This window comes from Metopolophium dirhodum, chromosome 5, assembly GCF_019925205.1.
Source record: "Metopolophium dirhodum isolate CAU chromosome 5, ASM1992520v1, whole genome shotgun sequence".
Lineage (NCBI taxonomy): Eukaryota > Metazoa > Arthropoda > Insecta > Hemiptera > Aphididae > Metopolophium > Metopolophium dirhodum.
Window position 1 is genome coordinate 949,707 of NC_083564.1, and position 24,304 is coordinate 974,010.

General features: G+C 28.7%; 2 protein-coding genes across 2 annotated transcripts; one reads left to right on the forward strand and one right to left on the reverse strand.

Annotated features, from left to right (window-relative positions):
* The first annotated feature begins 55 nt into the window (after nt 1–55).
* Nucleotides 56–22,675, forward strand: LOC132944713 (uncharacterized). The gene is made up of 20 exons (XM_061014193.1): nt 56–267; nt 401–596; nt 2,052–2,170; nt 2,851–3,036; nt 3,211–3,485; nt 4,519–4,673; nt 4,744–4,906; nt 4,989–5,078; nt 5,171–5,274; nt 9,325–9,401; nt 9,470–9,593; nt 9,635–9,711; nt 14,014–14,209; nt 15,010–15,128; nt 15,743–15,928; nt 16,038–16,312; nt 19,869–20,023; nt 20,094–20,256; nt 20,339–20,428; nt 20,513–22,675. The coding sequence occupies exons 1-20, from the start codon at nt 111–113 to the stop codon at nt 20,624–20,626; spliced, it is 3,021 nt and encodes a 1,006-aa protein (XP_060870176.1). The 5' UTR covers nt 56–110; the 3' UTR covers nt 20,627–22,675.
* On the reverse strand, nt 21,032–22,869 carry LOC132944714 (tigger transposable element-derived protein 7-like). The gene is made up of 5 exons (XM_061014194.1): nt 22,770–22,869; nt 21,998–22,150; nt 21,779–21,879; nt 21,374–21,660; nt 21,032–21,323 (listed from the first exon to the last, which is right to left on the reverse strand). The coding sequence occupies exons 1-5, from the start codon at nt 22,867–22,869 to the stop codon at nt 21,032–21,034; spliced, it is 933 nt and encodes a 310-aa protein (XP_060870177.1).
* Nucleotides 22,870–24,304: the final 1,435 nt, after the last annotated feature.

Sequence of the window (24,304 nt, forward strand, 5' to 3'; positions counted from 1 at the left end):
TTTGCAACTGAATATTTAACAATTCTGCGAATTCCAACTCGGGAAGGGAATTCAGTGTTCTGAGTTTACTCGTGTTGTAGTGACATCACCAGTCTTCACATTTTTTTACTATGCCCAACGAAAACTCTTTTCGGCCCGTTTATCTCAAGGAAAGGAATTTCTCTAAATCTGGATATGAACGGCAGTTGAAACAAAGTTCATTAACCGATTCGGCGGTCTGTTCGAATTACAACGCATTAAGCTTAAAAGAAAACAAGGGAATTATCGGTAATATTAATTTTTTATACAAACTATATTTAGAACATTTCAAAAAGTTAAATACCTAATGCGATAATTGTTTTTTTGTACAAATTAATTCATTAAGAATGTTACATTAAATTTTTTTATTTTTTTTTTCAAGCTATTGAAATACAAGACGATCTTGGTATGCCAGTAAACTACGCGAGAATCAATGCCATGAAAGACAGTATAAGGAAGGACATAATTAGTGATAAAAATTCGTTGCACAAAGCCATCGCCCCCGTACTTATGTTGATGCAGATGTGCGCTCTTTTACCGGTCCAAGGCATTAGAGGACAAAACACTAGTTATTTAGTGTGAGTAATACACTATGTATTCTGTTTGATTTAACAGTTACATTTTAACTATTAATCAAAGTTCTTTAATCTCCATAATTTGTATTTTAGATTCTGAGCTAAGCGATGAATGTATTGATTTTACAATGATGTGTGTTTTTTTTTTTTTTTTTTATTTTTTTTTTTATTTTTTTTATTTTTTTTTTATTTTTTTTTATTTTTGTGTCTGTCATCACCTTTTAGGACAGTAAAAGTGCTTAGATTTTCTTCAATAGTAACTTTTATGATAGGAAAGTGAATCTAGTTGGTACTTTGGGGGGTCAAAAGTAAATATTTCCCAGTAGTTTTCACAAGCGACGTGAAAAACAAAAGAAAAATTAAGGAAAAACGGGAATTTTCACGCAAAATCTGTTTTCGAGAAAATCGATTTTGGTTTTTGGTGTAACTCTAAAACAAATGACCGTAGGGACATGAAATTTTGACTGAATGTTTATATTAGCATTTTCTATACACCATAAAATTTACAAATTATTTTTTAGTTTTTTTTTTCTATAAATATCAATAAATTTTTATTTGTTGGGTAAAAAAGCGTGAAAATTTAATATAATGCTCCTGATATAACGTTCTAATAGCAGTTGAAAAATATTAAAAATACATATGCACAATTTTTTTTTTATAAGCATTTAAAGTTCAAATTTTGACAACATTTATCAAATTTATAATTTATTAATTATTTTGTGGTTAAAAATTTATAAAATTTATAAATTTTTAACTTTTATGGCTAAGGATTGAAAATTTAAAACAAGGCTCCACGTAAATAGGTTATATATAAATTACTTTATTCACAATAATATCATCAAATATACTTGGTAAAATCATAGGCTGACTGACCGTTTTCGCTTAGAACCGTTTTTCTTATACAATGATATTATATAATTGAATTCAAATTTAACACCATCCATTACAGTGACCCACTTGTAACCTACTGTACAGCAGAGCGACATCCACTTATCCACATTTTTTTTTTTTTGTTGTTGTTCTTATAAAACTGTTGTTGTAGAATTAAACATTTTAATAAATAAAAGCAATTGGAAAGATCTTAATACTTGAATTTACAAGGAAGTTAGGTACTACAAAATAAGTTCTATCGCTTTATTGCACATGCGCATAAAAAACTGTTATTATTTTAAAAGTTTCTCAATTATGTATGTTGGCACTGCCGTCTACCTTCTAGCTTCATTTTCAACTGAAATATTAATTGGTACCTAAGCCTTACTGTGAACATATAGGTATATAATATTATGTAAGTATACTTATTAGTTATTATTATTTTAAAATTTATAAATATAAATATATTTAATTCCATAAAAGCTGATATCTACAGTACAGAAATATTTTCAGTTAAAAGATTTCCTAATATTTACAATCAATTAGTTAACTTTTATCATGGGTTTGTTATTTTATAATATGTTTTAGTTTCAATTGGTTCAGCTGGATAATGGCATACAACATTATTTTAGTTGGCTCTTCTATCGTAATGGTTTCATTTATAATATACAGCATGTATATTAATGGACTGTCATATGAGGGCATTGGTAAAGCTTTCAATTTATTTTTTATATAATTTTTATTTTATTTTCTGTTTTAATTTCAAATACTAGACTCTTAATCAATGGTTAATAATAATTGGTTATACTAACTTAATTATACAAATTTGTTGAGAAAATATTAATTATTCTAGGTTATTATTCAAATTTTAACTATACCGATTTTTGTGCATTGTATGAATTGTGCAGTTTAGAATTTTAGAGTTCAAATGATTTACTAGTTCTAAATTTATAGAATAAATAAAATATTTTTCACTTTTTGTAAAAAAAAAATTTAAAAAACTCTAAGTAAAATCAGCTGAGATCTTATTTAAATTAATTATTCGAATGCAATAATATTTATCATTGCGCCCACGAATTAATAATCTATGTAACCATACACATACTAGATGTCTACTTGTCTACTTTACATAACTATATTATTATGTAATTATGGAAAAATAAATTCTTACTCTTAGTACTAATTACATAGATGTCTAGAATTTTTAAGCTAATATTGTTATCAATTATAAATCTATTTACACTTTTAGAAAAATAAATAATTACAGTTTGTATAATTACATATAATAATAAAAAATATATGATTTACTAAAAAATAGTTTTTTGAAATCAGTATTATCAGTAGGTACCTTTAATTTTTATACATTAGGTTATATTTTGGTTTACAGGTGATTTAGTATATTTTGGAGGTACACTAATCAATTACATGGTTTTTATCCATTTGGCAAGGAAATGGCCAAAAGTTATGGAAAAATGGGAACTAATGGAACGTGAGATGAAACAATATGGACATCCACCTAACATGGCATTTAAGATTAAAATGTTAACATGTATCATTGTGTTACTTTCAATAAGTACGTAGAATATAAAAAGAAAAAAATGATGTTTTTATGATAGCTCAGAGAAAAGATAAAACTCTTATGCACATAATTACTGTTATGCAATGTTGAGATTAATTTATATTGTTGTACGATAAGTTTTTAATAATAATAATTGTATTACAATTATATTATGTTTTATTTTTACAGTTGATCATTTGGCTTCTATTTTGACGGGAGTATTGAAAGCTATACATTGCTCAAAGAATGGACTTGATATTTGTCGACTTTACTTTATGACATGGCTTAAAACAGTCTTTACGCATATAAACTACACGTTCGATGTAGCTATAACTTTGAAATTTTTTGATTGTTTGTATTCTTTTTCTTGGAATTTTATGGATTTATTAATAATCGTACTAGCCTGCGCTTTGACGGACAAATTCAAGCAGTTCAACCGAAAATTAGCCAGCGTCAGGGGAAAAGTAAGTAATAACTAACAAAAAAGTAGTATTATAGCTATTTGATATTTTAATAACTCTTAATGATATTTTAATCATAAAATTATATTAAATTTATAAAATCAAATATCATTATGTTACTGAAATTGCATTTATTGTTGGTTGATTATAAAAATCTAACTAGGTATAGTCGTAGGCAGTGTTGTGTACAGATAACTTTAAAATTGTCTAGATAAGATAACAGATAATGCGTTGAAAATGTATATAGATAAGATAACAGATAATTATAGAGTTTGTATGTTTTTTAATGCTATAAATTAAACTACAATGTATACACACATATATAATTTTTTAGTCAATATAATTTATTATTTTATATAAAAATACAATTTAAATTAAATTAATATATTAGGATAAAAACAATAAAAGAACTTTTATCGCATATTAATATATTGGACATTTTAAATTATCTGGACACTTAATTTTATTGTTTAATCAAATAATGACTTTTTTGACAAAAATTGATTTATTGGAAAAAACATAATAAACAATGCAGATAATTAACTCTAAATGAAATTGATAGTTAATTTTGTTTGGTTTTAAACTTACTAACATAAAAAATTATTACACAGTTCGGATGATGCCTTGTTGTCACATTAGGCAAGTTGTTTTAAATTTCAAATAAGTATTAAACATTTTTGAAAAACGGAAAAAATCAAGTGAAATGAATAAAAATATTATCTAATTATCTGCAGATAATCAGATAATGGTTTAATTTATTTAGATAAGATAAAAAGATGAACATTTTTATCTAGATAATGCACAACACTGGTCGTAGGTACCTACTAAGTAAGTAAATCAATTCATTTTTGCATAAAAACTATAATGTTGTGAATTGTTTGTTAAACTAAAGATAAACAACACATATTTAAAACAATCCTATGTTCATTAATTTATACTTAGTCTACTACTACAGTACTGTCGTAGTGTCGTACTACCTATACGAGTAATACATTTTCACTCATAAATAAATTTATACTCACGTAATAAATTTTAGGTGCTTCCAAGTATGTATTGGCGGAAGTCAAGAGAAACATATAATATTTTATCGTCGTTAACTGAAGACTTTGATGAATTTCTATCTCCAGTGATATTATTATCATTTGGTCATAATTTGTACTTTATTTGCTTACAAATTCTCAATAGCCTGAAGTATTTGAAAAATATATTTTTGTACGTTTCATAGATGCTAATAAGTAATATGTAATAACAATATTTTTAGACCTATGCACAGCTCTTGGGAGGCTCTATGTTTCGTGATTTTATTTACATACCTAGTTGGAAGAACATGCGTGGTGTCTTTATATGTCGCATCCATTAATGATCAAAGCAAAAAACCAAAAGCTGTCTTGTTTTCTGTGCCAGCGGAGTGTTATGGAGTTGAGGTTAATTTGAAAATTTGAAAATGGAGTGCTTAATACTATCATTTAAATAAAATACCAAATACGTTTCTTTTTTTAATTACAGGTAGAAAGATTTTTAATGCAAGTGACATCTGATGAATTATCATTTACTGGATGTAATTTTTTCTCCGTCACTAGGACGTTTATGCTAACGGTTGGTCAGAAAATTATTTTTATCCTTTGGCATACTTTTTTTATTTACGTTTTTATTAAGTGCTAATGTTTCAATTCACCATGGCTATTTAGGTTGCTGGAACTATTGTCACGTACGAAATCGTATTAATACAATTTAACAATGTGGCTAGCGGAGTACCTGGCCAAAATAATACTCTTGTTAATTATTGTTCAAAGTTATCATGATTCATAGCTTGGCTGGAAATTGAATCAAAGTGATTCGCCTCCTTAGTGATTAAAGAATACTATGCATAACTATTAGTTAGAACTTAACCATTGGTTTGTCTATGATTACATTTATAATGTAAACATATTATATTGTAAACATCAGTCAACCTTATAGACCCATTAAGAAATATTAATGTTATTCTTAATAGATCTATGGTGGTCATACTCCCTTACTATCATAATAACACAATTCATGTGTACTTAGCAACATAAATAGCTAATCTCTAAAATACAATAGTCACGTAAAAAAATGTCTACTTTAGAAGTAGGCTATTTGTAATCTACAAATACTAATAAATCTTGGAAGAAAGAAGTATTACGAATTTAGATATTTTAATAATGGAACATTCTTCAAACGAATGTATGCGTTATGAATAACATTATAAATACTTGTAATAATTCATTTTTTTCAGTATAGGAATATATTTTTTAAGACATTTGTTGAGTATATTGAAGTGAATATTATTGAAATATGTGGTTATTATTATTACTGTGTAAGTAAACAATAACTTGAAATGCTTTACATAATCATTATTTTATAGTATCCCAAAATAGGTGTTTATTTTTAGCGGAATCTGTAAAATACGTATATTATATTATGCTGTAAACTAAATAGTATGACACATTGATTTAAATATACAAAAAGTGAGACATTAATTGCATTTATCTATGAATAAAAAATAAAATAGGTAAGCGATTGTTCTTGTTTTTTGTGCTACGTTACTTTGTCATTCCACCGCACCATATTTTCGATTTCGATTTAAGTGTGCTGCAGTGAATCATGTTTAAGGAATTTTTTTTTTTAAAGAGTAATATTTAGGCATTCATATGACTGAACATTTGGGGATATGTCTATGTGTGAGTAGTAAATTAACATTAGTGCGTGTGTTTCCGAGAATCGCTGTCACGCCGTGCCGGGTAACCGGCGTTGGATGTAACTCTTGCGCGCGCACAGACACGTTAATATATTGCGAAAATGAAATATATTCCTGTTTGCATAGCTATAAAAATTACTTTTTTTTTATTATTTTAATAATAAGACATTCCTAGCCTGTAAGGCTATCTACATCTATAGATAAATAACACTAATTTTTGACTAATTTTAACATGATAATATAAGTAATTATAATAGCGATAATAACAATAGGATCACAATTATTTAATAATCATTATCGACGGTTAGGTTAGACGACCGCGTTTTAGACGTCTTTGAGGTGGTGGACGTATGTGTAAATTGAAGTGAAGTGAGCCAGTTGATTTGTGGAGTGAATTATAGATGTTTTCAGCAAGAGCTTATATGATCTTGGATTTTAATGATTCGGAGGTCTTTATGAAGATTTTCGTTGTGTATGAACCATGGTGCGTTTGTTATTATCCTTAATATTTTGTTTTGGAAAATTTGTATTTTTTTAAGTGTGTCGCTGAGAAGTTACCTCAGATATGGCAGGCGTAGGTAATTAGTGAGCATAATAATTGCTTGTAAATTAATATTGAACATTTTTTTTGTATAACTGATTTTTTGTTTAGAATAGGGAATAGCATTGAGAGGCGCTGGTATGCTTGTTGCAGTTTAGAAGTTATGTGAGGCCCCCAGGTTAACCTCTTGTCTAGCGTAACACCAAGATACTTGACAGAAGGCTGTCAAGGTATGGAATCGTTATCGAATCTTAATGGTGGTGGAGTGGAATTGCGACGTAAGCTAAAAATGACTGCTGTGCTTTTTGAAGCGTTAATGTGTATTTTCCAGCTGTTGCACCATTTTGCTAGTAGATTTAGGTGATCTTGTAAGTTGTTTGTTATCGCTTCAACGTTGCGGGATTCACTGTAAATAGTTGTGTCGTCTGCGAATAGGGCGATGTTTGCGCGTGGTGATTGTGGTATATTAGATATGAATATGTTGAACAATATAGGTCCCAGTTTGGACCCTTGAGGTACACCGGCAGAGATGGACCGGGGTAAGAGAAATTTTCGTTTATTTTAACTGAGAATTGTCTATTTGTTAGAAAGGAATTGACAATATTGAATAAGTACTTCGGTGTATTGAAAGATTTTAGTTTGTATAAAAGACCTTCGTGCCATACTTTATTAAATGCTTTTGAGACATCTATAAATACAGCACCAGTGTGGCAATGTTTTTCAAAAGAAGTTCTAATATGTTCAGTTATACGAAAAAGCTGTTGTACGGTCGAGTGATTGGACCTAAACCCAAATTAAAATTTTGGGATAACGTCTGCGCTGTTCAAACAATTTTGTAGTCTTGTGTGAATAACTTTTTCGAATATTTTTGATAGGGGGGTAAGTAGGCTTATTAGTTAGGTCTGTAGCTATCAGGATTTGATTTATCCTTACCCTGTTTTTTTATAAGTATAATCGTTGCTGATTTCCACTTCAGTGGAAAGTGCCCAACGCGTAACAAAAAATTAAATAAGGAGGTCATAAAGACGAGTCCTTTGGCAGGAAGTTTCTTAAACATGAGGTTGGTAAGGTGGTCGTGACCCGGGGCTTTTTTGTTTGGTAAGTTTTTGACAATTAGCTTAATTTCATTGGGTGTGACATAATCCATACATGTTTGAACTGAATAATCAAGTAGATCTAATAACTTAAGGACCGGCCGTTCATTATTTATATCTGTAGTTTGGTTGGTGGAAAATGTTTTGTATAACATTTCCGAAAAAAAACATTACATTTATCTGCGTCGGATATCACTAGTTGATTTGCTGTACGGAGAGGGGGGGATTATATTTATTTCTTGGTTCAGTAGTCGTTTGGTCTCCTTCCATAAATTTGAATCTCCCTGGTACATATTTATGAGATAGCTATTATACAACGACACACGATTGTTTTATAGGGCCGTTCTCACTTCTTTAGTGAGTTTATTCAGTGATTTTTTATTTTCCGTATTTCTTTGGTTTTGCTAAATGTGTCTAGCATGGTGTTTACGTTGGATTAAAGAAATTATATATTGGGTTAGAAAGCCGATGTTTTTAGTATTAGGTTGCGTGGGCTTAGAGCACGTGCGGCGTCAGCAATGACTGTAGTTAGGTGTTCAGACATTCGTTCTGCAGATTGGATCGTCGGTATAGTTTTAGGTATTATTAAGTTGGTATTAATTTGATTTGAGAATTTATCCCAGTTTGGGTTGCCTTTAATTAGAGAGTTGTTTGATTAGATTGTGAAGACGAATTAATTGTGATTTTAACTTGGATATGGTCTGAGTCGAGCTCAGCGAGAGCTTCTTGTATGCAATTAAAAGGAAATGATTTTATTAGTAAAATATCTAAGATATCTGGCTGTCTATTTACATCTGAAGGAAAATAAGTAGGCTCATTTGGAGCATAAATTGTATAAGGCGTGTTATCTATAAAAGATAGTAATTTGGTGCCGTTTGGATTAATAATGCGACAACCCCAATTAGTGTGTTTTGCGTTTAAATCGCCTGCTTTTATAATTGAATTGTCTAGACTCATTACATTATCATAATCCGAAGTGTGCATTTGGCGACTGGGAGGTTGATAAGCACTGACGATGGTAACATATCTATTGTTTAATTTAATTAGCACTGCTACGGCTTCTAGGCGCAGCAGGTTTAGATTAGGAATTTCTTGTTGTTTAATTTGGGCACGAACAAGAATAGCAACTCCACCCATAGCTCGTGTCTGTGTAACACGATCTGCGCGCTGTAAGATGTAGCCAGGGAATTTAATTTTGTCTACACTTGATAAGTGTGTTTTTGTTATACAAGCGATATCAATGTTATGATGAGTAAGGAAGGCTAGTAGAGTGTTCCTTTTATTTTTTAGTCCGTTGGCGTTCCAGTTTAATATAATGGTATTATGGGGATCCATTTGAGTTTAGATGTGAGCTATTAAGGATGGCTGGCAGATTTTCTATTATTTTCTGCAATAGTTGAGAGACAAATTTGTTAATTAAGGGTAACAGCGTTTTCATGAAGTCATTATCTGTGTTGTTTAATGACTTGTCTTGCAATTTATTTTTAGTTGCGGCAGCGTATGGACGTTTATCGGTTTCGTCATTTTGTGTGCTATTAGAGATGTTCACCGGGAATTGGAATTTCGTATAATTGCTTGGAAGTGGGTAGCGTTATTTTTGTTATTGTTATTCTTTTTTGAAATTTGTTTGTAGAAAGTACAGCCTCTGTAGCTCGCTGGGTGGTCACTAAGGCAGTTTACACATTTTGGTGGAGTTTCTGTATCTTTTGGACAAGGACTATAGTGGTGGTCACCTGCGCATTTGACGCATCTAGGTGGTAAGTGACAAAACTTTTTTGTATGCGAAAAACGCTGACAGTTGGTGCATTGAGGAATGCCCTTGGAAGGTTGTCTTGGTTCTATCGCTACTACACAGTGCAAGAGTCTGTTTAGAGAGTAAATCGCAGCAGATGATTTGGATAGCAGTACCGCTACGATAGGTATTGGAGTTTAGAGTTTATTTTGAAGACGAGTGACTGAGGCTACTTCGAATTTCAGTTCTACGAGTTCCTTTTATATACAAGCTTCTGATATATTTACAGGGAGGTTCCTAATGATAACGGATAGTTGTTTGTTTTCTGGGGAATTGGTAAGTGTGGTATTCTATACCGGAATCGTCGAAAAGTTTTGTTGCGCTTCTATAGTCGTCAATAGAATCCATGTTTAATTTGAGAGCAGTTTTTGTGTTCACGATGGAGAATTCATCAAAAGTTATATTGGCTAATGATGTATGGAAGTTTTGACAATCAGAAATGTTATATACGTAAATAGGTGGAATTTTTGGTCTAATCTGTGATTGTTGAGAGCTGACTTCGTCTTCGATGCCGTCCGTATTGTCGCTGACTTGGAGAGTTAGAAGTGGAGCAAATCTATTTTTACTTGTATAAGGAAAAGTGAGAGCAACACTGCTAGTTCTTGTATTTTTTTTTTTAAGTATCTGGAAGATTGCGATCTTAAGGAGAACTCCTATTATTTTTAGGATTCATTGAATAGGATTAATTATAAGAAACACAAACGTTGGGATTGAACATAGCGCTGAGAACAACCTGTCGCGGCGGCTACTGATAACCAACTGATAAAAGTTACTAAAAGTGGTAGTAAATTGTTTGTTTTATTTTCACATAATCAACTATGATCGACTTATAATGTGATTTAATTATTTAGTAAATGTACGAGATATTTTTTAAGAACCTTGTCTCCATAACAAGCCTAGCTTACGGAGACAATCATTTAGATATAATGCCAAATTATAATATGTATAAATATTTGTAATTTTACATGTATGTATACATTTCTGTTTTAAATGAAAACAAATAAATAAATAAATAAATAAATAAAAATTAAACTTACTTTTTTGAAGTACGATTGTAATTTCGAAAAAACAGTTTAAATTTATAAGCTTCTGGCTTCTGTAGAATGATTTCTAAAATATTTTTATTTTTTTAAAAACAATACCGATTTAGAAATATTAATAAAATACAATACATGATATTAAATTATAATTAATCTTATTTGGCATAAAAAACACCATACAATTGCCAACCGACCTTTAAGCTTCAATTCATTGTGGGGGAGTTCGCTATCCAGTAGTCAGTACTATCTATGGGTGGCGCGGTCACAGCCATTATCATAGTAGTGTTGTCATTTCTGACAACATAAATACGCTTAATCGCATATTTAAACAATATTATTGAAACACATAACTAAATAAGCGGTAAGTGGATGTCACTCTGTTTTACAGTATATTACAAGTGGGTCAATGTATAATGGATTGTATTAACCTTGAATTCAATGATATAATATCATTGTATAAGAAAAATGATTCTGAGCAGAGACGGTTTGTCAGTCTGGATATTTTATTTTGTTATTATTTATTATTTTATTTTATTTATTTTTTATTTTATTTTATTTAATATCGGTAAAGATTACTAGGCCTCACTGAGTAAAACTCGTGTGGAGGCCTAGGAGTTATCTTATATACAACACATTTACATTTATCCTTTTCTCCTTAAATAGCTACTCAATTACACAGTAAAAAAGAAAAGAAAAAAAAACAATAACAGAAAAACAGTAGTATAATTTTAAACAGCTAATATAAAAAAAAAAAACAAGTTGTATGTGAAAAAAAAAAAGTAAACAATGGTAGTGTAAAAAACAAATTAATCCTGAAACTTCAATATTGTAGCATCGTATTCATGGTGAAGCCAATGAGTAATGTATATTATAGCCTGTAAGTTCAATTGATATTATAATATTGTAATTTTTATCCATTTCTATGGTGATAAACAAAGCGTTAGAAATTAAAATCCCATTTTTAGCGGTTTTTTGTAATTTGTTGGTGGTTTTTCCCGTGGCAATAAATAATTATTGAGAAAATCGAAAAATTATCTCTCTAAAGTATCATATTGGTCCAATTTGCTAAAAGATAAGATACCATATTATGTTGAAATCGAAGCACTCCTTCTGGTACACATTTAGTATACAGAATAAAAAAAAAAAAAAACCATTGTAAAACCATTGTAAAACCACTAAAATACATATTTTTTAAAAAAGCATAATTACCATAATAATTAATTAATAATAAATCATGTATTCAATAGGTGAATTCAGAAACAATATAACTTTTGTGTATTATTCATCAATCCATTATCTTACAATAATTTTTAAAACGCAATAACTGATCGCCCAACCTGAAATTGTATTGCGCATGTGCGTAGTAATCGACTAATAGTTGAACAGCGCACTCACATCGGTGCCCCCCTGGAACTATTACCATGCTATGTCTATTAGTATAAGGTCTATGGTTACATCATATTTTACTATCTGCACAATCAACAAACAAACAAATTTATTGTTATTTACTATTTATTTAATTATTAGTTGTTTCAGAACCCCTGATTGTAATTCAAATATTTAACAAAAACAAACAAAAAAAAAAAATCTATTTCTTATCTATAATCTACATTGTTTAGATACTGATATTAGATAACCTATTTTTTAAATAAATTGTTTGTATAATATTATACAGTTAAGTATTTTAAGTTCTAAAAATATTGTAGTAGGTAGGTGTACCTATACGCTAAATGTTATTCAAACAGTTTATTTGTAAACCTAAATTAATTTATACATACATGAATCTAATTTATTATTTACTTATCATAATATCATTGTGTGATAATTCTGTTTTAATCAAGATACAAAACTGAAAATGGTATAACATTTATTCATGATAAAAATAAAGATTATGTTAGTTGAAAACAATCATGGTGGTATGGACTAATGTTATAATTTAGTAGCGATAACAGTAGACAGTAGGTATATAGGTAGTACATAATATATTTATATTATAACTTTTAACTACAATTTAGAAGTAACCGAGCGCATGATAAACAAAACCAACAATTTTAGATCAGTAAGTACTAAATCTTAAAGTATTTTTAAAACACAATTTAATATACATTTTTTAAACAACAGAACTTCCAGAAAATGTTTAAAACTATGTAGGTACCTAGGTTTCCGACAAAATAGTTCAAGATAAATGGTTTAATTATCACTGCTGCCTATTAAAAAAGACACATTTTTGAAAGATCAGTTGTTGAGTTATGAATTATGATCAATGTATAAAAAGAACATGTTAAAATATTATTTAAATAAGTTGGATAATATTGAAGGCCTTAAACAATACTACACATAGTACCTTGTATTCTACCTATATTTCTACCAAATATTGGAAACTTTTTTAAAATAAATGTTATCGTTTAATTGAATAACTAAATTATAGTCTTGTTTAAAAGTAGTGATTTTTAGATTTATTATGTATAAAAATAATAAAAAAGTCAAATTTATTATTTTTCTTCGATGTCATACGTATTTTATATTTTTACACCAATCAGTATTTTTATTTGACAACGACAAGAAATGTTATTTGTCACAAAAAATCTAAAAATAGGTATTCTTAGACGATAACATATTATATTATTATATAATTGCACACTAAATGTACAAAACAAAATTCAAACGAAACTATTAAAACTACTCGGGCATTGGTGAATCAGTAATAGCAATTTTTATACACCAAACACATAATATTATTATGTATGTACTGTATGTATACTTTTTGAGAGGCGTTTTTTATTTGGTAGATACAACTTAAAATTAAGTATTTATGATGTGTAAAAAATTACATTTCATAACGTCAAAAATTACTATAATCAAGTATTCCAATAACGCGTGTTTCGTGCGTCAGATACTCCGATAACATCACCGAGCACTTTATTTTTGCAATTATTGAATTTTAACAATAATACTTCGAATTCAAACTCTGGAAAGTCATTTAGTGTGCCGAGTTCACTCGTGTCGTAGTGACAACATCAGCCTTCACATTTTTTACTATGTCTGACGAAAATACTTTCCGGCCCGTTTATCTCAAGGACAGGAATTTCACTGAATCTGGATATGAACGGCAGTTGAAACAAAGTTCATTAACCGATTCGGCGGTCCGTTTTAATTATAACGCATTGAGCTTAAAAGAAAATAAGGGGAATATTGGTAGCATTAAATTTTTATACGAACTATATTTAGAACATTTACTATACCAAAATGTTAAATGTCAAATGTGATAAACTAAAATAGTAGTTTTTTCATACAAAATAATTCATTAAGAATGTTATATTAACATTTTTTATTTTTTTTTTCAAGCACTTGAAATACAAGACGATCTTGGTATGCCAGTAAACTACGTGAGAATCAAAGCCTTGGAAGACAGTATAAGGAAGGATATAATCAGCGATAAAAATTCGTTGCACAGAGCCATCACGCCCTTACTTATTTTGGTGCAAATATGCGCTCTTTTTCCGGTGCAAGGCATTAGAGGACAAAACACTAGTCATTTAGTGTGAGTTATAAGCTATGTATAATTAATAATTATTCAGTTTGATTTAACTGTTAATTAAAGATAAATAAGAGCTCCGTAATTTAAAATTTTTTTTTGTTGTACCCATAAAACTCTTATGGTAGTACTAAATATTTTAATACATAAATTCAACTGGAAAAATCTTTATACTTGTAAATAGATACTTCACGGTAAGAGGTAGCACTAAAATACTAAAGATTTCAGGCGGAAGATTTTTGATATAGTTATGATTTTTGGGTGGTGATTGGTGAAACACAACAACGAAATAAACAATTTGAGAAAGTTGAATATTTTTGGTACTCACATAGACTATTTATTAAAATGATTTTTGAATATAAAGTTTTTTTTTGAACTATTAAATTGACAATATTAGAGTAAGTTGAAATTTACGAATAATTAGTGTGTGATATTTTGATCATCTTCATTTTATGTTAAATAATAACAAGTAAGTTAGGCACTAGTATACTATAAAGTAATATAAGTTGTATCGCACTATTGCGCCTACAAATACTGTTATTATTTTGTAAGTTTCTCAAATGTGTATTTTGGTACTCCATTCATCTTCATTTTTAGCTGAGATATTAATTGGTACCTACATCTTACTGTTGAAATATAGGTAAATAGTATGTATGTATACTTATGTATACTATTATTTTAAAACGTACAAATATAAATATATTTAATTCCACGAAAGCTTAGATCTGTAGTACATAAATCATTTCAGTTAAAATATTTTCAATATGTTAATTTTTATCATACGTCTAATATTGTATATGTTTTAGTTTCAATTGGTTCAGCTGGATAATGGCCTACAGCATTATTTTAGTTTGCTCTTCTCTCTTGATGATTTCGTTAATAATATTCAACTTGTATAAGAATGGACTGACGTATGAAATCACTGGTAATGCTTTAAATTAATTTTTTTTATATAACTATTATACTAAATTATATATTTTTTTTGAGAAAATATTAACAATTCTGGGTAATCATTCATGTTTAAATTATAGTCAATTTTGTGCATTGTATAAAATAATGTGTAATTTAGAATTTTAAAGTTCGAATAATTTATTAATTCTAAATTTTAAATAGTATATTGTGTGGCAAGGGCGGGAAGTGAGCTATTTCATTATCGGGCGACGTGTGCGGCACGAGCCGAAGGATCGAAGGAATAAACTATAAAATATTAGAATAACCATAAATTAAATGAGTTAAGATTGACTTGGCATTATTTATCTGAATGTAATAATATTTATCATTGCGCCAATGAACTAATAATTATATGCCTATACAGACTATTGTCTACTTGTCTACCTTACTTATCTTGAATTTTTAAACTAGGTAATATTTTTATTAATTATAAATCTATTTACACTTTTAGAAAAATAAATGATTACAGTTTGTATAATTACATATAATAATAAAAATATATAATTTACTAAAAAATAGTTTTTTTTTTAAATCAGTATTACCAGTAGGTACTTTTAATTTTTATATATTAGGTTATTTGGTTTACAGGTGATTTAGTATTTTTTGGAGGTACACTAATCAATTACATGGTTTTTATCCATTTGGCAAGGGAATGGCCAAAAGTTATGGAAAAATGGGAACTAATGGAACGTGAGATGAAACAGTATGGGTACCCACCCAACATGGCATTTAAGATTAAAATGTTAATATGGTTTATCATGTTACTTTCAATAAGTATGTAAAATATAACTAAGAAAAAATGATGTTTTTATGAAAGCTTAGAGCGATGATAAAACTCTTATGCGCATAATTATTGTATTATATCTATGTTTTATTTTTACAGTTGAACACTTGGCTTCTATTTTAACGGGAGTATTGAAAGCTATACATTGCTCACCGGATGGACTAGACATTTTTCAACTTTACATTTTGACATCGCTCAAAACAGTTTTTACGATTATAGACTACTCGATCGTAATAGCTATAATTTTGAAGTTTTTTGATTGTTTGTATTCTTTTGCTTGGAATTTTATGGATTTATTAATAATCATACTAGCCTGTGCTTTGACGGAAAAATTCAAGCAGCTCAACCAAAAATTAGACAGCGTCAGGGGAAAAGTTAGTAATAACTATCACACCTAAATAATAACAAAAGTCTACTATTAAAACTTATTGATATTTTAACTATTTATAATATTTATATTATAAAAATGGCAGACTAGTGGATACCACTCTGCTGTACAGTAGCTGCCGAGCACGTCGTTGTAATAGATTTGTTACATTTGATTTTAATAATAAACCATTGTATATGAAAAAACGTTTCCGAATGCATTCGCCTAACATACATTAATAAATAATCATATTTAATCGTTAAAATAAAAATTAATAAAAATTTAAAATGCCTTATGGCTATAAATAGCGTAACTTTCCGGTGAACTTTTTCTTAGAGGTAAAAACACTTGTTCTAAACCTTCTATTAACATTTTTAATGTTAGTTATAAAACGAAAAACTTTTATGAATTTCTAGCTGAAAAATAATTTACAAAATTTGAAAAAATAGTCATGGCTCGAAAAAGAATCAAAATAGTTTGAATAATTTACCATTTATGGAAAATGCTAATTTAAATGTTTAGGGAACATTCAAAGAATCTACGGTTTTAGATTCTGAGTGGAATGATGAATGTATTGATTTTAAAATGATTTGTGTTTTTTTTTTAAATTTTTTTTTGTGAAAAAACCTTTTAGGACAGTAAGTGCTTTTTTTCAACAGTAACTTTTCTGATAGGAAAGTGAATCTAGTCTTTGGGGGGGGGGGATTTTTATGCAAAATATGTTTTCGAGAAAATCGATTTTGGTTTTTGGTGTAACTCTAAAACAAATGAACGTATATATATGACATTTTCACTGGTTGTTTGTATTTGCATTGTCTATACACTATACAATTTTAAAAATATTTTGATTTGTTTTGAACTGTTTAGGAACATTTTCAGTTTCCAATTTTATTAGTATGTTTTTTCTATAGATGTCAATAAAACTTTATTATTTGTTGGGTAAAAAAGCTTGAACATTTTTTACAAGGCTTCTACTATACTGTTACAATGATATTTGAAAAATATTAAAAATCCTTAGTCACAGTTTTTATTTATAAGCATTTAAAGTTCAAATCTTGACAAAATACGGAAACATCACGAAAATTAGCAAAATTTTTTGAGTTAAGAATTCATAAACATTTTTATTTTTAAATCTAAGATTTGAAAATATAATACAAGATTATCCATAAGTTTGTCTACCTTTATCAAAAAAAAATGTCTACAATAAAGTAAAATTAAATTTTTATGAGCGTTTGAAATTCATATTTTTACAACATTTGATATTCTCTCGATTTCTCATGTTACGATTTTCTTATTTTGTTGTAATTAAAAAACATATGACTGTAGATACTTGAAAATTTCATTGGATGTTTATATTAGCGGACATTGTCAGTTTTCAATTTTTTTAGTTTATTTTTCTATAAATATCAATAAAATTGTATTTGTTGGGTAAAAAAGCGTGAAAATTTAATGCACGACTCCTGATATATTGTTACAATAGCAGTTGAAAAATATTAAAATTACATGTGCACAATTTTTTTTTATGAGCATTTAAAGTTGACAAAATTTATCGAATTTAAAATTTAAAACAAGGCTCCACGTAAATAGGTTCTATATAAATTACTTTATTCACAATAATATCATCAAATATACTTGGTAATATCATAGGCTGACTGACCGTTTTCGCTCAGAATTGTTTTTCTTATACAATGATATTATATCATTGAATTCAAATTTAACACCATCCATTACAGTGACCCACTTGTAACCCACTTGCCCACCTTTTTATAAATATATTTGTAAAAACATGTGTATGCCATAATTCTACTAATATTATAATATAGTAATAGGTATAATATGTCACCAATGGTAGCCATTTAAATAAACAAAAATGCATGCATGAAATACCCTTACTCTATAGGGGTCGAAAAAATAAGCAACCCTCCAAGTCTCAAGGAATCTATTAATATAACTTTTATTGAAAATGGTCCAGAAGTTTTTGAGTCTATTAACCACGGATAAATCAACGTTCATGTTTAGCTGTATAACCTGATTTAGACTTTGAAAAAATGAAAATTTCTATATAGGTTTTAGTATAGCTTATTTAAGGGCAATTTGGCGTAGATGAAATAATTTTTCACTTTGTGAACTAATTCGATCGAGATCGATAATTCGCCTATACGGTGAATTGCATACAGCACTTGTTATAAATCTAACTTGTGTTTCAAACTACTTTCTAATTTTTCCTGATATCTTTATACTTGTAACCTACTGTAAAGCAAGGCAACATCCTCTTACCCAACTTTTTTGTTTTGGAAATACAACAAAAATTGATTAATGGGAATTCCTAAATGGTAAATTATACCGCTGAATATCAAATATCGTAAAAATCATAAGTTGTTCTCAAAAAAAAATAATGTTCCGTTTAAGTAAACTTTTTTTTTGTGGGTAGAAAAAATTATCTGAAATCTTTTCTTAAAATTTTTTATCTTAGCTATGAAAAGAGAAAAATTTTTATTTCTAACTTTAAAATAATTTACAAAATTTAAAAAAACCTCTTATTTCAATATTTTTTGAAAATATTTTCGATACATGGAAAATGTTATTTTTAACATTTGGTTGAAATTTCAAGTATCTATGCGTTTTTAAATTACTATAAAATATCAATAATTGATAGTTGAAAATTTGTTAATTTACCGATAAAAATCCAATATCGTGAACATTTTAATTTCAAATACTCACAAAACATTATTGTTACTTTCCGGTAAACTTTTTTTTTTGTTTAACATAGGAACATTTGTGGGTAGTTTTCTTCCATCAAAGTTTCTAATGTTATCTATATAAAGAAAATCTTTTATGCATTTTCAACTGAAAAATAGTATGAACATTTTTGAAAATTTGAACTTTAAATGCATATAAAAAATAATCGGGTCTATGTATCTTTAATATTTTGGAAATTACATTAATGAAACTTACAAGGGACCTTCTTTAAATTTAAAAAAATTACAAATTTCTATAAACTTCTCAAGGCTACAACTAGTTTAAATATTTCAAAATTATTACCATTCATTGAAAATGCTAATACAAATATTTAGTGATCATTTTAAAGGTTATTAGTTCTTGAGTTACACCAAAAAAAAAAAAAGATTTTTTTCTAAAAGTGGTTTTACTATTTTTTTTGACGATTTCTATTAATTACTAGACATTTTCCATTTTGACTCACAAAAAGTACCAACTAGATTCACTTTTATAATAGAAAATTTGCCGATCTCGAAAATCTTAGTATTTTTACTTTCCAAAATGTTGTTGACCTCTGATAGACAGAAAAAACACACATCATTGTAAAATCAATACATTATTTTGCTCCACTCAGAATCTAAAATTGAATAATTTAAACTAAAGATAAAAAACACTTATTACAACAATCCTATGTTCAATAATTTACACTGAATCTATTACTACCCATAATACGAGTAATACATTTTCACTGGTGTGTAACCTTTTATTCCTACCAATATAAATCGTAGGTAATTGTATATGCATGTAAATCAAGTATATATAATTTATTCTGATTTAAATTGTAGGTGCTTCCAAGTATGTATTGGCGGAAATCTAGAGAAACATATAATGTTCTAGCGTCGTTAACTCACGATTTTGATGAATTTCTATCTCCCGTGATATTATTATCATTTGGTCATAATTTGTACTTTATTTGCTTACAACTTCTCAACAGCTTAAAGTATTGGAAAAATATATTTGTGTACGTTTTATTAAGGCTAATAAGTAATAAGTAATGACAATATTTTTAGACCTATGCACAGCTCTTGGGAGGCCCTCTGTTTCGCATTTTTATTTACATACTTAGTTGGAAGAACATGCGTAGTGTCTTTGTACGTCGCATCCATTAATGATCAAAGCAAAAAACCAAAAGCTGTCTTGTTCTCTGTGCCAGCAGAGTGTTATGGAGTCGAGGTGACTTAAAGTTTAATTTCAAATGGCATACTTATTTATCATTTGAATAAAATACCAAATTCGTTTTTTTTTTTAATTACAGGTAGAAAGATTTTTAATGCAAGTGACGTCTGATGAATTATCATTTACTGGATGTAATTTTTTCTCCGTCACTAGGACGTTTATGCTTACGGTTGGCCGCAAAGTTATTTTTATCTTGAATGCTTTTTTATTTAAGTTATAAGTGCTAATGCTTCATTTCATTATGGTTATTCAGGTTGCTGGAACTATAGTCACGTACGAGATCGTATTAATACAATTTAACAATGTGGCTAGCGAAGTACCTGATCAAAATAATACTCTTGCTAATTATTGCCCAAAGTTATTATGATTCATAGATTGCCTGGACAATTAAACAAAGTTCATCTCTTTAGTAATAAAGGAATATTATGGAAAGTTAGAAAATAACCAATGATTTATCTATTATTAAATTTATAAAGTGTTTGTAAACATCGGTAATAGTTTTTTACTTTCATGAGAAAACAATTCATGTGTACTTTGTAACATAAATACCTAATTATTAAAATACAATAGAACCTCATTAATCCGGACTAATTGGGGCTCTAGGTTGTCCGAATTAATGAAAGTCCGGATTAAACAAAATAACCAAAAACCGTAAATTATAAATTTATAAAAATTTTATTGTATAGTTTATTAAACCATATATTATTAAACCTAACAAAATAGTAGATACATACATATAATCATTACATACATATACATTACTTACATAGTATTAAGGCACACCTTCATTATTCACACTTGACACTGGTTTGAAAAAACTGCTTATCTTTGGTTGTCTTCCTTTCACAGTGATTTCTTTAATGATTAACTCGCGAAGATGCCTTAGATGCTCATGATACGCAGATATGTTTTCATCGTTGTTATCTTCAACGTATTTAATTACAATGTTTAGATGATCTTTAATTTCACCAAGTTTTGGCTTAGGGTTTACGTTATCATCTGCTTCTTCTTGATCATATTCATCCGATTCAGGGTTTTCTGTAGCAGTCACACAATCTCCTCCTCTGTTAAAATATGATAACCTAGATCATATTCATCTGCTTCTAACCACAACTCAATGTCTTCCAGTGTAGCTGAATTTTCACCTCCTTGGTGGAAAATGTTGTGAAAATCGTCTGTTTCTAATTCAGCCGTATCTGATTCAACCTCTTCATTTATTAATAGTTTTTTCCACGAGTTAATCAAAGTTGAAAGTTTTATATCTTTGACAGCCGATGCGAAATTATAAATCATAGATCTGATATTGTAATCTTTGAGATTTTGTAACGTTTTATAACCTCTTCTATCTTCTTCTCCTGCAGCTGGTTCCTCGACTTCCGAAATTTCATTTAAAAGCTTCTTCTATATGGACGTTTGGCTATGTAAATGACGTCTTGATTCATAGGCTGAATCAGAGAGGTTGTGTTTGCTGGCAAAACATGCACGTGATCTTTTTATCATCGCTAGTAAGCTGTTTAACCTGTGGATGTGCTGGACAATAATTGTCCAGTAGAACTAAGGTCTTCACTTTATCGTCAGGAATTTTCAAAATTTTTGTTTGATATCTTCTAATTTCTGGCACTGTTTTTTTTGTGAAACCAATCTATTGTAATGTCTGAAGGGAACCATGCGCTTTTCGAGTTGTAGTAGTGAACTGGTAACGTGTTAATAATATTTTTTATTGCACGTGGTTTTTTACTTTTTCCTACAATCACAGGCTTTAACATATGACTTCCATCAGCATTAGCGCACAGCAATGCAGAAACTCGATCTTTACTGATCTTCCTACCAGGCGTGTTTTTATCAGCTTTAGACGCTTGGGTACTGTCTGGTAATGCTCTCCAATATAACCCTGTCTCGTCATAATTGTTCACAATTTACAATTTACAATTGGATAACTCTAATGACTATTGGTATTAATAAATATGCTATCGCAATAACCCGCATTTATAGGAAATTTGTAGAACTCGTTTTCATGTTTATTTTAATCTATGGTGAAAACTAGCGTAATTGTCGTACGACCGGTATATTTACGAATTATAAATGGCTGTCCGGATTAAGCGAAGTCCGGACTAATGAGGTCCGGATTAATGAGGTTCTACTGTACAACAACTGTCATCTTTGTTAGTTGGCAGTTCGTAATCTGCAAATACTAATAAACCTTGGTAGTATGGAGTATTACGAATTTAGACATTTTAAAAATGGAAAACTCTTCAAACAAATGAATACGTTATAAATACTATATTAATTGTTCATTTTTTTTTCAGTATTAACATATTTTAGAGTAAAATTACACTATTTAATATTTATAATAATTTAAATTGTACTGAATATATATTTATTTAATATTAAAGTTTTAAAGTTTTATTTAGGTTTATTTAAGCAACATGTATGATAGCTCAAAAATCAATTACCACTTATAGATGTTGAATAAATTTGGGCTGATAATTTATAAATATTTTATGATTAACCCAAAATTGGCCTGAATTTCTTGTTTTCCCTGGGTAAAATTGTATTCCTAGTCCTCTCTTGGTTACTGATATTTAAGTAATTTTGGTCGTTACTGATCATCATTTACTTATAGTTTTTATTATAATGAAAAATCAATGCCATTCTTTACAATTCACTGATGTTTTTATTTACTGTTGTTAGAAATTAATTCAACATTATTTATAATTAATGCACAACAGATAACTTTTTATTGAATATGAACACACATCATAATTATAATTATAATATTAATAATAATAATAATAATTCTTAACAGTGTATAATAGTTACAATAACAACTTTTTGACAGTTTAAGTTTAAAATTTTTTTTTACAGTAAGACATTGTACAAATATAATATTAAAGATACTACTTACAAAATAAATTACAATACTATAATAATATTATATTGTAATCGCTAGTTTTAAAATATAAACAAACATAAAAAGATACGAAAATTATATGTATTTACAAATTTAGTAGTTCAATGAATATTTCACATAGTAAATTCTCGGATTTCTGTCATAACACAATATAGAACATAACAAACACCAAAATGTACATACAATATCAAAATATTAGTTAGGCTATATAGTTATTACGTACTTAATTATAAGTATCTCTAAATCTGTCAAGAAGTTCCATCACTGGAAGCCCATCAACTTTCACAGCGCTTGTACTTATTGTAAAAAAAATAAATTTACAGATTGTATAAATTAATTAATAATGTAAAAAAAAAATTATAAGTATCTAGTATTTTTGTACCTAGACTATTTTCCATATTTTATTAAAAGAAAAAAACGCTATAAGTCATTTTAAAAACAAAAACTATACTTTTAAGACTCCTCTAAATAATAATATTACAGTCTGTATTTAACGGGTGTGTCACCGTAATGTTTTTTTATAAGATTAAAGAAATTGTAAGCTCTTTGAGCAATATTATTATACGAAAGAAAATAATGTATGTTAATAACATATAAATTATATAATATGCAAGTATACAATAAGGTAATATATGATTACTAAACCAAATCGTAATTTATTTAATTACACACTTAAGTGGCAGACCAACTGACTACGCCCTCTACCAAAGAGTAGGTAACCTAATGTGCATGACGATGACAGGAGGTGACTCATCGGATTTATGAAAATGCAAGTTAATCGTCGGTAGGGGGTCTCTGTGGTCGATTCAGTCTGGTGCAATGATAATAGAGCTCACACGAAATAGGTCAATAAACTTAAATTACTGAAGTCTCGTATATTGTGGCCTTGATGCGCAGTAGTCAGAGGTGGAAAGAACCGCTGAACTGGACTACCTGGGCGGCCTTTCACACACCTCGCTGGGTACTGGTAGATTTACACGGACGTGTCTGAGAAGGTGACCCGAGTGTGGAGCATCCCAATCGCTAATGTTTAAAGTCACAACGTCGATTGTGACGGATGTGATGGTGGCGAATACAATAATTAAAGAAAAAAGAACAACTCACTCAATTGCTGATGATACTGTGTATACTTTG